Source organism: Podarcis melisellensis, assembly GCF_964234715.1.
Source record: "Podarcis melisellensis genome assembly, chromosome: 13".
NCBI classification, from domain to species: Eukaryota; Metazoa; Chordata; class Lepidosauria; order Squamata; family Lacertidae; genus Podarcis; species Podarcis melisellensis.
In genome coordinates, this window is record NC_138545.1 from 9,131,809 (window position 1) to 9,147,523 (window position 15,715).

The 15,715-nt window shown below is 40.8% G+C and overlaps 1 protein-coding gene across 1 annotated transcript; it reads left to right on the forward strand.

The window, feature by feature from the left end:
• Positions 1-295: 295 nt before the first annotated feature.
• Positions 296-15,247, forward strand: LOC309356001 (vomeronasal type-2 receptor 26-like; the record flags this gene model as incomplete). The annotated part of the gene is made up of 4 exons (XM_081887176.1): positions 296-546; positions 2,290-2,517; positions 2,706-2,832; positions 14,346-15,247. Exons 1-4 carry the CDS (start codon positions 526-528, stop codon positions 15,245-15,247), a joined length of 1,278 nt encoding a protein of 425 aa, XP_081743302.1. The 5' UTR covers positions 296-525.
• Between the last annotated feature and the right edge of the window lie 468 nt (positions 15,248-15,715).

The following is a 15,715-nucleotide window of genomic DNA, read 5'->3' on the forward strand; positions in this document are numbered from 1 at the left end:
GGTGATTCTGAATGTCTGGTGAATGGTGGAGGGACTAAAATCAAGAGAAAATCCTTGTGGAAGAGTGTTTTACCCTTACCCTATTTAAGTATTTGTATGCCAATGTGATGTTAATAAGGTGGTGGAGGAAGCAGGGATGTGTGTGTTAAACATGTCCTCTTAGTCACACTTCTCGTTATGTGTTACATAGCAACTGCCTGTTTCAGAGAGCCTACCATGTATTCTAGAACTAAGGAGACAATTCTTGAAAAATTGAGAAGGAATCCTCCCCATGTAGAGGTTGTTCCATGTGACACATGTTCTCCTTCCAAGTCATGGAGTGGGGGAGCAGACTAGATCACTATCTCCCCTGCTCTACATGGGCCCTGTTTGACAGGTGACATCAGGTGGCTTTTTTGCCCTATGTATGCCTTGCAGAACACTTAGTGGAGGCCATTGTGAAAAGCAGGTCAGCTTGGCTTGGACAAAAGGGTCACATCGTCCAAATGTATAAAGGAGTATAAAGTTTGCCACCTATCATAGAGAATGACCAAGAGCACAATGCAGGTACTAATGTAAGTGCACTCCTTCCTTGATCAGACTTAATATTATTTAGTGGAGGATATGTCTGCTAACTCCCTGGAAAAGACCCTGATGTTTGGAAAGATTGAGGGCAGAAGGAGAAGGGGATGACAGAGGACGAGATGGTTGGACAGTGTTCTCGAAGCTACCAGCATGAGTTTGACCAAACTGTGGGAGGCAGTGGAAGACAGGAGTGCCTGGTGTGCTCTGGTCCATGGGGTCACGAAGAGTCAGACACGACTAAACGACTAAACAAAACAACAACATGTCTGCTAAGCCTGCAAATTCGTTCAACAATTATTTGTTCCATAAAAACTGCTAGCATTTAAACACTGGTCCTAAACTATCTCTGTTTGAAAATTCTCTTTCAGTTCATGTATGGCACATTTCACCCAGAAGAGAGTAATCCAGGTCAGGTCCCCTCCTTTTACCGCATGGTCCCCACTGAAGCCCCACAATATATGGGGATTGTCTGGCTACTTCAGCATTTTGGATGGACATGGGTTGGACTCTTTGTTGTAGATGGTGCCACTGGAGAAAATTTCCTGCAGACCCTGGAACACTACTTTTCCCTGCATAATGTATGTTCAGCTTTCACACAGAGACTCCCAGAACAAGCAAATCTGAAGGGCTTAAATGCTTTCCCTTCCATTTCCTTAGATATATATGTACATTACATTAAAACTACAGCTAATGTTTTCATTTTGTATGGAGAAAATTTAACATTTACATGGCTGATGACTGTTTTCTTTTTTTGGGGAGACCCTCACAAGGGAAAAACCACATTGTTGGGAAAGGTGTGGATTATGACAACCCAGATTGATTTTATGTTATCAGGCCTTCAAAGAACCATGAATTTACAGCAGTTTGATGGTGCCATTTCTTTCACCATTCATTCAAAAGACCCCCCAGGCTTCAAAGAATTTCTCCAAAACATTAAACCGTACAAGAACAAAGGAGATGGTTTTCTCAAAGATTTTTGGGAGCAAGCATTTGACTGTTCCCTTCCCAATCCTGGTGTACCAACAGAAAACAGTTGTATGGGAGAGGAAAGTCTTGAGAGTCTTCCTGATGCTCTCTTTGAAATGCACATGACGGGCCACAGCTATAGCATCTACAATGCTGTGTATAGTGTAGCACATACGCTGCATGTTATTGACACATCTAGATCCAATCACAAAGCAATATTGGCTAGCAAAAAAATTGAACTTCAGCATCTCAGGCCTTGGCAGGTAGTGTCTCAAAGTTTGTTTGTTTTCATTATTATCATTTCACTGAATGTACCATTGCAAAATGTGATTACATATTAAATCAGGAACTTATTGCAAAGGCACACACAATGGGCAACAACTTCAATGGGAAGAGGGTGTCCCTCAAGGACCTGGGTCCAAAGATCTTTATAGCTTTCCATCTTATTTATAAAACCTCAGGTTCAAGCTGGAAACAAATTGGCAGCTTGTGCAGGTCTCTATGTGTGAATGTATTAGGGTCCCATTCTACTTATAAACCTGGAAATACCTTATCGGGATTCAGATTCAATTTACTCTCCCTTGTCAAGTAGATCACAGAGGCCTGTTGCATGTTCCAAATTCTCCTGGTCTCAACTCAGAAATTGAGCTAGGTGTCATCTACAGCTCAAGTGCAAAATACCTGGCATAAAATATTTGTTTGAAGTCTCCAAAATATTATTATCTCTTTGGAATTTATTATTTTTCTTCTTTCTGTTAGCTCTACCCATTTCTTCAAGGCATTTCTTTTAACAACTCAGTTGGAGAAGCAATGTTCTTCAATGACGAAAGGGAAATAGAAGGAGGATTTGACATTGTGAACATAGTCACATATAAAAACAGGTCATTCCAGAGAGTGAAAGCTGGAAGTGTGCATCCCAAAGACCTCGGAGAAAAAGAATTCATCATTAATGAAGATATAATAATGTGGCACAGAACATTTAACCAGGTGGGAAGTTAGGGTACACTTTGAAGAAATATATAGTAGGGTTCAGTGGGATCCAGATGCAGGTTATTTATGCCCCACCAGTCACTTTTCTCAATTGGGAGACAACCTCAGACTACTTACATTTTGATGTTTGTTTTTTGTTTTGTTTTTAAAGTTCAATTCTAAACACATTTCCTGTTTATGGATAGATGCTTCCTGTTTCTGTGTGTAATGACTACTGCCCCCCTGGTTATCAGAAGAAAAAGAAGGAAGGGGATAAATTTTGCTGCTATGACTGTGAGCAATGCCCTGATGGGAAGATTTCAAACCAGATTGGTAGGTGACTTTTTCCATTGTACAGGGTTGAATAATTCAGAATAATTCTGGAACACGATTTTTAATAGTTAAATTATCTTTGTTACAATATAGAGCCCTGGCTAGCCAGTCAGTCCTGGAATCAGACTGGTTCCAGAAATCTTTCAGAAATTAAGAGCGCAAGAAGCATTCAAACCTAGGCAAAGTTTCTTGACACAAGAAAAGCCCACTTAACTTAGTGCGATGTCTGAGTAAAGATACAATTTTGATTGCTGTGAATATCCATGACTTATTAATGAATTCAAATAAAAATAGGATCTGTTTCTATATTTCAGACATGAGCTACTGTTTGAACTGCCCAAAACATCAATATTCCAACATGAAGAGAGACGGATGCAACCCCAAAATAAAAAGCTTTCTGTCTTATGAAGAACCTTTAGGGATCAGTTTAGCCTCCCTTGCTATTTCTTTTTCCTTGATTACAGTGTGGGTGTTGGGAATCTTTATTAAGTACAGAGATACCCCCATTGTCAAAGCCAACAACAGGGACCTCACCTACACTCTCCTGTTCTCCCTTTTGCTCTGTTTCCTCTCATCTTTGATGTTCCTGGGCAAACCTGGGAAAGTGACCTGTCTTCTTCGTCAACCATCTTTTGGCATCGTCTTCTCAGTGGCTGTTTCTTGCTTGCTGGCAAAGACTACCATTGTTTCTTTAGCATTCATGGCCACAAAGCCCGGATCCAGAATGAAGAAATGGGTGGGGGGGAACCTGTCCAACTCTATTGTCCTTTCCTGCTCTCTTATTCAAGCCAGTATTTGTACTATGTGGTTAGCAACTTCTCCCTCTTTCCCTGATTTAGACATGCTCTCGGTAACAGAAGAAATCATTATGCAATGCAATGAAGGGTCAGTCGCCATGTTTTACTGTGTCCTCGGCTACATGGGCCTCCTAGCCATTGCTAGTTTCGTTGTGGCATTCCTAGCCCGCAAGTTACCTGATAGTTTTAATGAAGCCAAGTTCATTACCTTCAGTATGTTGGCATTTTGCAGTGTGTGGGTTTCATTCCTTCCAACTTACCTGAGTACCAGAGGGAAATACATGGTGGCTGTGGAGATTTTCTCCATTTTGGCCTCCAGTGCTGGTTTACTGGGTTGCATATTTTCACCAAAATGCTACATAATTTTGTTCAGGCCAGAGCTTAACAGCAAGGAGCAACTAAGGAAAAGATAAAAATATTGTTCTCTTTCTCCACCTGGATATTTATTGTAAGAGCAAATACATTGCTTTTCCATTCAGGGCCTTCTTGGTGGCTGCTCACAGTCTTTGGAAATTCTGGCATTGAGAAGTTAGATTGGTTCCCTCCTTGTTTTCCTTCTGCTAGAAGGGGATTGGTTGTTGCCTCCCTCATTGTTTTTGCTGTCTTTGCAGCACGAAAGTGACCTCTCTGGGGCAGAAGCCTGGGCAGTGTATATGGAGCTCCTGGGCTACCCAGATGAGAAGACTCTCCTCTACATGACCATTACCTCTACACCATACTTAGTAACACCCCCCAAAATGGCTCCCTTCTTACTGCTGCATTTAATGGCTACTCAGCGCCCTTTTTTCTTTTCTTTTTTGGCATAGTCACAATAGCTTGTGCTGGTTTTTCTAACATTGCAATTTTCAGGGGTGGGGAAATATTTACGTTGCAAGAACCACATCCCCAAACATCTCATAGCCACTTGCATTAATTATTTCTGCTGAATTCCTTGATTTAGACCCTCTGCAAAGTAGACATGAGTAGGCTCCACCAAAAGAATGAGTTCAAATAAGTTTTACTGCAAAGCTGTCTTAAATTAGAAATGCCTTCCAGTTTTTGCAAAATGCTACAAACATTACATTTTATGCACATTAAACACATATTTTATGATTTTGATATTTGTATAGCAGGTTATTTTCTACACACACTTTTAGGCTGCTGACTATCCTCCATCCATACAAGCAAGAGGACTTATTAGACTTCAAGGGTAAAATACAGAAAGGCAAAAGCGTTTGGGGTTCTGAGTTGGGTCAGTGAGGAGTGTGACCTAGGAACACAGAGAGGCCTGGAAAGCCTAATTCCATTCCAAACTCTGCTCTGATGAGCTCTTTGTTTGTAACATTGTTTATGACTTATATGTTTGTGAGTGTTTTGTCTAAATTGTGAGAGATATTATTTGAAAAAGCTATCTATATTTGTAATAAATAAATAAAATATTGGAAGACATTTTCAAGTGCTTATGAATTATTGGTGTTGTTGTTGTTGTTAAAATTCCTAGCTTTTCCTAACTACGCTATTGATGTAGCAGGTCATGCACTTCCCTCTAGGCCAAAGCCTTCAAAAAGTAGAAATAACACCATCATGGCACTAAGCAAAGTCCAGCAATGTCAAGCAATGTCTGGCAGTCTTTCCCCCCTCCCATGTGAATTAGCAGCAAGAGATAATGGTCAATAGGATTGATGATAAGCCGTCCAATACATCCTGGCCAACACACCTCCAACACTCACATGCAAGACAACACACCTCCAAAAATCATGTTATTATGGCACAAATTTCTATTTCTATTTTTTACTTTGGTCTGAAAATAGTAGGGTTGGCTTTCTCAGTGGGAAGTCACCAAGTTACACTACATATCTCTTCCTCATTAGGACAGTAGCAGAACTCCTTCCGTCCACAGAGGGAAATAGCTCACTGGTGGGACACATGCTTGACATAGAAAAAATGAAGACATGTTCAATTCTTGGTGCCTCCAATTAGAGTTCATCAAAATAATTATCTGTAGGGTGTTGTGTTTGTTTCATAGCTTCAAAAATGAAGACAGAACATTCCTGAATGTTCCTTTCTGGAGTGATCTTCAATGGGTCCACCTCATGTATCTGGTTTTATTGCACTTCCTTAGAAACCTCCCTTTATTTTGTCCTTTTGAAAAGTTCGGCCCATAAATTTGTCACCTTACTTAATAAGGAAAAGGCTGAATAAGGAAAAGTCTCTTCAATCAGGACCATGAATCACAGCCAGAAATGTGTTCATGTGTATGGGATATGATTTTGTTTGCATTTTAATGAGAAGTAATATATTTTTTGATTTTCCAAACCAAAATATGAAGCAAAATATAATCCAGGGGAAAACTAAATTGAATTTCCTCCAATTGAATTCTAAAGAGCAGATTTTCCCCAGGGGAGAGCAGCGGGAGAAGACAAAGTGTGGATAAACCCTCAGTTCTGACAAAAGAATCATCTCCCCTTTCAGTTATCTAATCCGCTATACAGTGGTACCTTGGGTTAAGTACTGTATTTTTTGCCCAATAGGACACACTTTTTACCCTCCAAAAATGAAGGGGAAATGTTTGTGCGTCCGACCCCTCTCACTCTCCAGGCTTCAGGCAGCTATCTGCAAGCCTTCGGAGTGCTCCAAATGCTTGAGGACAGCAGCCTGCAGCCTGAAGCCGGGCGAGCACAGCGCCAACTCCTGCTGCGCTTGCCGGGCTTCAGGCAGCTATCTGCAAGCCTTTGGAGTGCGGCGGGAGTTCCCGCTGCACTCGGAAGGCTTGCGGATAGCTGCCTGTTCTGGGGGCTGGGGTCTGAGCTTCCCCCGTCCCTAGCCCCGCAAGCTCCGGGAGCGGCGGCGAAGTTGCGCGCAATCTTGCCGCCACTCCTGGACATGGGGGGGGGGATATTCTCTCTCTCTTTATTCCCCCCCTAAAAACTAGGTGTGCCCTATGGTCCGGTGCGCCCTAGGGAGCGAAAAATACGGTATTTAATTCGTTCCAGAGATCTGTTCTTAACCTGAAACTGTTCTTAACCTGAAGCACCACTTTAGCTAATGGGGCCTCCTGCTGCTGCCGCCGCGCCACCGGAGCACGATTTCTGTTCTCATCCTGAGGCAAAGTTCTTAACCTGAAGCAGTATTTCTGGGTTAGCGGAGTCTGTAACCTGAAGCGTCTATAACCCGAGGTACCACTGTAATAATAATAATAATAATAATAATAATAATAATAATAATAATAATAAACAACTTTATAGACCTCTACCATGTCTTCCTGTGCCCACTTTTCATTCTAAGCTAAAAACAAAACTTCAAATGTTTTACTTCCTTATAATGCAATTGCTCCATCAAACTCAGTGAGAATAGTAAATAGTCAGTCATGGATGATGGGATGTAATCCAACAACATTTGGAGGGTCACAGGTTAACCACCCCTGTATGAAGGCCTCCTACTCCTGTTGATTTTTTCATAGCCTGGTAGCCACTCCTTGTCTCACTAAGGGACAGGGCAGGCTTGTGCTGCAATCAGCAGGTGGGGAGGATCCAACATGTTTTCTGTTCAGAGTGCTACTTGGAGATTCAGTCCTGCAGGAATCATTATCACTCCCTGCAATTATCCATCTGGCCAAACCTCCAGGGCTTTCCAGAAAGCACAGAAATAAGCATTATTGGAAGCTGGGAGTAGGAACAAGAGGCTGACAGGGCTCTGCAATTTTCTTACTGGCAGTCCATGTGACTAGTTAAGGCTTCAAATCAGAGTGCTGGCCATCCCAGCATGCATCTGAAACTCTTTGGATGCTGAAAGTAAGACCGCAGAGTTTCCTTTTTGGAAGTAAATATGCAAAGTCTGTTTATCTTGTTCCAGCCAGGATGCTGCTTTAGATAAGACACAGGAGAGCCAGCAGTGAAAGAGGAGCTTTGCTGCCAGGATGCTGTGGTTCATTGTGTTCCTGCTTCTGTTGCCTAAAAGGGAATGCAAAACGTGTCCTGCAAATGATCCCTTCCCTATTCCACATGAGTGGTATCAGCCAGGTGGCATCCTCATAGGTGAAATTGCTTCCCATATCATTTACATGTCCGAGGAACTTTTCTTCCAGGAGCACCCTTCTCAGAAGCTATTTGATGTTTCAGAGTATGAATTTTGTTCTTTTCGTTCCATGTCTGCTTGAAGAGATAACTAATATGTCGTTCTCCCTGATGACTGGTGTTTCTAATTTAGAAGTTGGACTATTATTATTATTATTATTGACGAGAGATTTAGGATGGTATCCAGTGTTGGGTTAGAATACCCACTGAAAGAAATATATTTCAGTAAGTAAAGTCAATAAATTTCAATGACTACAACTTTGGGATGTGTCAGAGTAGATTAATGAACCTAAGTTAACCACATCAATTAAAAATATAAGAAGAACCTGCTGGATCAAAACAATGACATCTTCTCACAGTGACCAACCCAATGTCTAAGGGAAGCTCGCCACTCCTGTGGTTTCCAGCCACTGCTATTCAATAATAATAATAAGAATAAGAATAAGAAGAAGAAGAAGAAGAAGAAGAAGAAGAAGAAGAAGAAGAAGAAGAAGAAGAAGAAGTTGTTGCCCATCTGGCAGGGTTGCCCCAGCCACTTTGGAGAACTCACAACAGATTATTAAAAACACAATAGGAGATGATGTAAAACATGGGTAGGCAAACTAAGGCTCAGGGGCCGGATCCGGCCCAATCACCTTCTAAATCCAGTCTGCGGACGGTCCAGGAATCAGCGTGTTTTCACATGTCCTTTTATTTAAAATGCATCTCTGGGTAATTTGTGGGTCATAGGAATTTGTTCACCCCCCCAAAAAAAAATAGTCCAGCCCCCCACAAGGTCTGAGGGACAGTGGACCAGCCCCCTGCTGAAAAGGTTTGCTGACCCCTGATGTAAAAATTGGGCTTCTGCTTTTGCTCCCCAACTCTCCATGGGACTCTGAGTCCCCTAAGTCAGGCCATTTTTTGTGACTGTTACTACTTTAGCTCCTGAATCCAGGTCACAGACTCTCCCTATTCATACACAAACATGACCTTAAAACAAGATTTGAAGGATTTGTAAGTGAAAAAACAACAGGGAAGCTTTCCCCCTTTGCCTCCCTTACTGCAGAGGAATATTTGAGGTCATTGATGGAGTCAAACTGGCTTCAGGATTGCTCTCCTGTACTATTTCAGACACATGGTTTATATATTTAGATATGTGAGCATTTGTGAATATTTATTCTATATTTGAACCTTAGAATTTTTTTACAAACATCAAACATTAAAAACTTCCCTATACAAAAGCAAATTCAAACACTATCAATGAGAAAGCTTTTAGCTGAGGTGGGTCTAGGTTGTCTCACCACCACTACCACAACCACCACCACCATAATTTTTTATTTGTATCCTGCCCATCTGACTGGGTTGCCCCAGCCACTCTGTCCTGCTTCCAACAAAATATAAAAACACAGTAAGACATACATTAAACATTAAAAATGTCTCTATGCTGGGCTGCCTTCAGATGTCCTCCCCAGAACAATACACTTTGTATCCTCTTTGCAGAAGAATTGTAGTTTGCAAAGATGCTTCCTTCTGATACTGAAGAACTGTCCTCTGAAATAGTCTTTTAACTTTATTGGCAGCTTGGTGATCAAGTTTTACCAGCATATCCTGGCCTTGGCATACACCATCAATGAGATCAACAAGAACCCCAACATCTTGACCAATGTCACACTTGGATTCCGCATCCTCGACAGCTACTCCAATCGAAGACTGACCTATCGTGCCACTCTGGACCTGCTCTTCAAATCGCACACATTTGTCGCCAACTACAAATGGGACACCCAGAAAAACCTCATAGCTGTCATTGGAGGATATGATGCAGAAACCTCTTCTCTGATAGCAGAAATTCTAGGTCTCTATAAGATTCCACAGGTAGGATGTATAGATAACAGTGTGCAGACATTTCCAAGTTACATGTTCTCTTGAAATTCTGAACATAAACTGTTATAGCTCTGGTGTTGTGGTTTAGTTGTTTTATTACTTTAATTTTGACATAAGTAATACACAGAAAAACAAAAATAAAATAAATAGTAGTAGAGCCAACAATGTTAATAGAAAATAAAACTTAATTACATCTGTCTGGAACTCCTGCAGATGCAGCTGACCTGCAAAAGCCTAGTTTCATCTATTAATTCTTGAGTAGGTTTAATTTCTGCATTTTGGGGTATGTCAAATACTGGCTTTCTCAATGTAGAGACATGGAAACAAATGGTCATTATGACACGGATATGTCTGTTGATTTTAATGGCTCTATATTAAGTAAACTTATTTGAATGCAACCCTTAATTTTAATTATCATTCTGGAATATTGTTAAGTTTCTGAAGGGAATATGAGAAAGTAGCAAAATACTAAAGTTCCACCCCAGGTGAATAACTTTGGAAACATTCATCAAAAAGAGTTGTTAACTTTAAATCATTCTAAAGTTATAAAGTCTTTTATCAGATTTTATTTAATGGACTCTAATTTAATTTAATGGTGGACTCTAAACTTACCTGTATGAAATATGTGTATTACCTTGTAGCTCACTTACGGTTCATTTGCCCTAGAGGACAGACAGACGACACAGTTTCGATCATTTTACCACATGGTCCCAAATGAATCCCACCAGTACAATGGGATTGTCTACTTGCTTCGACATTTTGGATGGACATGGGTCGGCCTATTTGCTGCAGATGATGATAGTGGAGAACAATTCTTACAGACCCTGGAAGCATTGTTTTCCCAGCATGAAATCTGTTCAGCATTCACACTAAGACTCCCAGCACATAACAACTGGAATGACTTGGATGAAGTCGTTGCTATATTCTCAAGCATCCATGCATCTTTCTTAGGTTATGGATCCAATACATGCATCATCAATGGACAGTATTTGACAATGGCATGGCTGAGAGCTTTTATTGCCATGCAAGATCCTGGAAATACAGAGATGTCAACATTTAGAAAAGTGTGGATAATGACAACCCAGACTGATTTCATAACAACGAGCTTTCAGCGAGCGTTGGGTTTTCAGCTCTTCCAAGGTGCCATTTCCTTCACCATCCACACAAAAGAGCTTCCAGAGTTTGGGGAATTTCTTCAGAACATAAAACCTGGCTGGAACAAAAGAGATGGTTTTCTCAATGACTTCTGGGAGCAAGCATTTGACTGTTCATTTCCAGATCTGAATGTGGCAGTGAAGGCTGATGGGGCATGTAGCAGAGAGGAAAGGCTAAATAGTCTTCCTAGGCATCTGTTTGAAATGAACATGACTGGCAACAGCTATAATATCTATAATGCTGTCTATGCTGTTGCTCATGCTTTGCATGCCATTTACTCAACAAGATCTGAGCACAGAGCAATGGTGGGTAGCAGAAGATCTGACCTTCAAGATATCCAGCCTTGGCAGGTAATATCCCCACATCTAAACTTGTGTATAGGATTGCACAGATACAATGTTGTAAAAGTTGAGACTACAATCCTTTATGAATGGTGATGAAATTGTGGAATCTTATTTCATCCTGTATTTTTTTTGGGGGGGGGGAGAGAAATCATTCTTCTCTCACTGCATTGATTCTTCTTTTTATATAGTCACATAAACACCTTACATTTAACAAAATATGGCTTCTTTCGCAACACTCCCCCCTCCACCACACGCTAATGCCTGTCAGTGGGAGGCAGGGCACTAGTGGGAGAGGATTTTCCAACTGCCTTCACTGACCCCACAAATGCAAAGTCTCTGAATGATTAATTACTCTAGAGCGAGAGGCATATGAGTATGAGGAAACAATTTTATTGAAAACCAAAGTAATTATTCAGTGCACAAAATTATATGGCTTCCATTATGTACTTTTTGATGCTACTTTTGTTCATAGAAACATCCCTACCTACTCTACTCTTCTGAATATATCTAAACAAAAGCTTCCCTCAACATTTATCCTAAACCATTTACCATTAATAATGCTTCATGTCTCACTAACTCTGCCACAACCTTTCCAACACACTTCTACTCCAAATGCAACTTCAACAGCATTCAAAATCCCCATTTAAAACTCCAATCCAATCAGTACTCACTTCCAAAATTCAAAGCACACTCTCTATCCCTTATTTATTTATAAACCATGTTCATATGACAATTTGATGGCCTGCAGAAATAAGTAACTTAGCTAAGTATATTATCCTCTCTAATGTTTGAAAGCTGAGTGTGTTGACCTGGAGGAAACTGAATTTCTAGATCCATTTCAATCGAGATTTGAATCCAATTTTGTCACACAAATTGCTCTGTTCACCCTTTATGATTCCCTCTTTCGGGAAAGAGGCGGGGAAAATGTGTGCCTGCTAATTATCCTTGATCTCTCAGCGGTTTGGTACCATTGACCATGGTATCCTGTGGTGGTTGTTTGAGTTAGGGGTGGGGGACACTGCTTTGGATTGCTTCTGGTCCTACTTGGATGGTTGCTTCCAGAGGGTGATACTTGGGGAGTTCTGTTTGGCCCCATGGAGCCTTCAATGTCGGGTTCTTCAGGGATCAGTTTTATCCACCATGCTGTTTAACATATACATGAAACCACTGGGTGGGAACATCCAGAGTTTTGGAGTACATTGTCAGCAATATGCTACGGACCCAAATCTCTACTCCTGTATTTTCCTCTTTCAATTAGCTCCATCTATTTCTTCAAAGTACATCATTCAACAATTCAGCTGGAGAAACTGTTTCCTTTAATGGGAACAAAGGAGTGAGAGGTGGATTTGACATAATGAATATGATCACATTCCCAAACACATCCTTCCAGAGAGTTAAAGTTGGAAGAGTGGAGGATTCCAATGCTCTTGGAGAAAATAGATTCTTTCTTAATGAGGATATAATTGTGTGGCACACAGGCTTTAACCAGGTGGGGGTATGTGCATGTTATTGGGAGCTGCTCTCTTATCTATATCTTTGGACTTTTACTGGTGGGTCAGGTCCACCATTGAGTCACTGTTTATTCTAAGGTGGGTCACAATAGCAGCACTACCACCATACAAAAATATGGTAAATATTAAGAATATTAAGAAATGGGTACAAAGATCCATAATTGGTTAAAGGTGCATCTCTGATCTGAAAAAAAAAAATCTTATCTACATGGATCATTCAGGTGAATGCCTAATCTGAGGTTGTAGTGGCTAATCCAGATCTATAATATTAGTTCAAATGCTAAATATTTCCACTCCTACTTTGAAAGCAAGGTTTTTTGTACCCTTTTAAGAATACTTAAATATAATAATGCTCAGGAAGAATCCATGTAAGATTTCCCCAAGGAACATATTTTGGTACTTTCTGCTTCTATAGAATATGGTAATTACTTGAGATATCAGTATCTCGAGTCACGTGTTAGCAGCTGTACGGTTTCTGTAGGGATCTACATATTTATCTCTATCTGTTACAGTGACTGACAAATACATAGATTAATTTTTAAAACCAAAAATATTAATAGGAAAACATTTCAGCATCCATCTTTCTCAGCTACTCTGGTGTGAATCAAAGGATAGATAAATGACAGAGTGAGTGAGAGCTTGTACATATCTCTTCTGCCCAAATTCCCTTCCTGTTTATGGATAGGTGCGGCCTGTTTCTTTGTGTAATGAGCACTGCCATCCCGGCCATCAGAGGAAAAGGAAGGAAGGTGGGAAATTTTGTTGCTATGAATGTGTTCCATGCCCCAAAGGGAAGATTTCGGAACAGAATGGTAGGTGATGTAGAAACCATTTCCCCAACCCACAACCTTAATGCAGATTTCATATCCAATGACCATTGGGACTTGGCCCAGTATACCTGAAGGAGCATCTCCACCCTATCACTCAGCCCTATCACTACAGCTCGGTAGTGGTGCCCTCCCTGTGGAACACTCTCCTTTCAGATGTCAAGGAGATAAAGAACTATACAACTATTAGAAGACATCTAAAGGCTTAGTCATGCTGACCACATGACCCGGAAGCTCCCTCGGCCAGTAAAGCGAGATGAGCGCCACAACCCCAGAGTCATCCGCGACTGGACCTAACGGTCAGGGGTCCCTTTACCTTACAGGCAACCCTGTATTAGGAAGTTTTATTATGTTTTAATATATGCTATAAGCCAACCAGAATGGCTGGGGAAACCCAGCCAGATGGGCAGGGTATAAATAAGATTATCCTTATCCTTATCCTTATTATAAGTGATAATTTGTCCCAGTGTGCATGTAACCACTTGTCCAAACAATAATACTGTCATGAAATTGTACTCATGGCAGGACACCCAACCTATAGAATACCATGGAGTGGTGACTGGAGAATGGGCATTTTCTGCCATTGCCCCAGAGCTGTGAAATGCCCTTTTCCCTCCTGTGTATGAAGCACCAGTTGCTTGAGACATCCTGTAAATCCATACCAACAGAAGATATCATTACATTCTCCTCTAATTCACATTTAAATTTCTCCTCTTCTCATAGACTAAGCCTTCAGATGTTGTCATTAGGAAGTCATGAAAGGTTATTATAGTGCTCGGTCTAATTTAAAACAACAACAATCTACACAGAACTCAATAATTATGACAATAAGTTTGATTGAGAGACTATTAAAATTCATTTTCATATATGAATAGTTGCAGAAACTTATGTTTTCAAGAAAAGGTAACACTTTCCCTTAAATTACACATGAATTGAAACTGAAATTGAACCTTTTTCTAATTTTCAGATATGGATGACTGCTTCAAATGCCCAGAAGATCAGTATCCAAACAATGATAGAGATGGCTGTATCCCCAAATCTAGAAACTTCCTATCTTATGAAGAACCCTTGGGGATCAGTTTTGTCTCAGTTGCCATAGTTTTTTCCCTAACCACCACTTGGGTGCTAGGAACTTTTATTAAGCACAAAGATACCCCCATAGTCAAAGCCAACAACCGAGGCCTCACCTACACTCTCCTCATCTCCCTCCTACTCTGCTTCCTCTCTTCTTTGCTATTCCTTGGACAACCTGGGAAGGTAACCTGCCTTCTCCGTCAACCTACATTTGGCATTAATTTCTCTATGGCAATTTCTTGTGTTTTGGCCAAAACCATCACCGTAGTTCTTGCTTTTGTAGCCACAAAGCCTGGATCTAGATTGATGAAGTGCTTGGGCAAACCACTGGCCCAATGGGTTGTCCTTTCATGCTTGCTTATTCAAGCAAGTATTTGTCTTGTGTGGTTGGAAACCTCTCCGCCATTCCCTGATTTAGACATGCAATCGGTACCAGGAGAAATCATTGAGCAATGTAATGAAGGGTCAGTTGCCATGTTTTATTGTGTCCTGGGCTATATGGGCTTCTTGGCCATTGTCAGCTTCATTATGGCATTCACAGCCCGCAAGTTACCAGATAGTTTTAATGAAGCCAAATTCATCACCTTCAGCATGTTGGCATTTTGCAGTGTGTGGGTGTCCTTCATGCCAACCTACCTGAGCACAAAAGGAAAAAATATGGTTGCTGTGGAGATCTTCTCCATCTTGGCCTCCAGTGCTGGGTTACTTGGTTGCATCTTTTCTCCTAAATGTTACATCATTGTACTCAGGCCTGAACTGAACAACAAAGAACAACTAATACGGAGAAATAATTAAAGAATCTATTTGTTTTCAATTTATTTAATTTATAGGTAAATGTTTTAGCAGCAAAAACAACCACAAAGTTTAGAGATATTTCTACCTGTCTCTTCATCAGGTTTCTTCTGTTGCTTTTCAATTCCCAGCAGCCCACATTACAAACAGCCATTCTTACCTAACTGGCAACATGTCTGAGTCCTGTGATGTGCTATTTAAATTTAAATGATACGACTACTACTCCTACTACTACTATAACTACTACTACTATTTATTTATATGCCGTCCATCTGACTGTTTTGTTCCAATCACTCTGGGCAGCTTCCAGCAAATTATAAAACCACACTAAAACATCAAACATTAAAAACCTCAGTATACAGGGCTGTCTTCAGGTGTCTTCTAAAATTCAGATATTTGTTTGTTTCCTTGGCATGTGAGAGGAGAGCATTCCACAAGGTGGGTGCAACTACCAGGAAGGCCCTGTTCCTG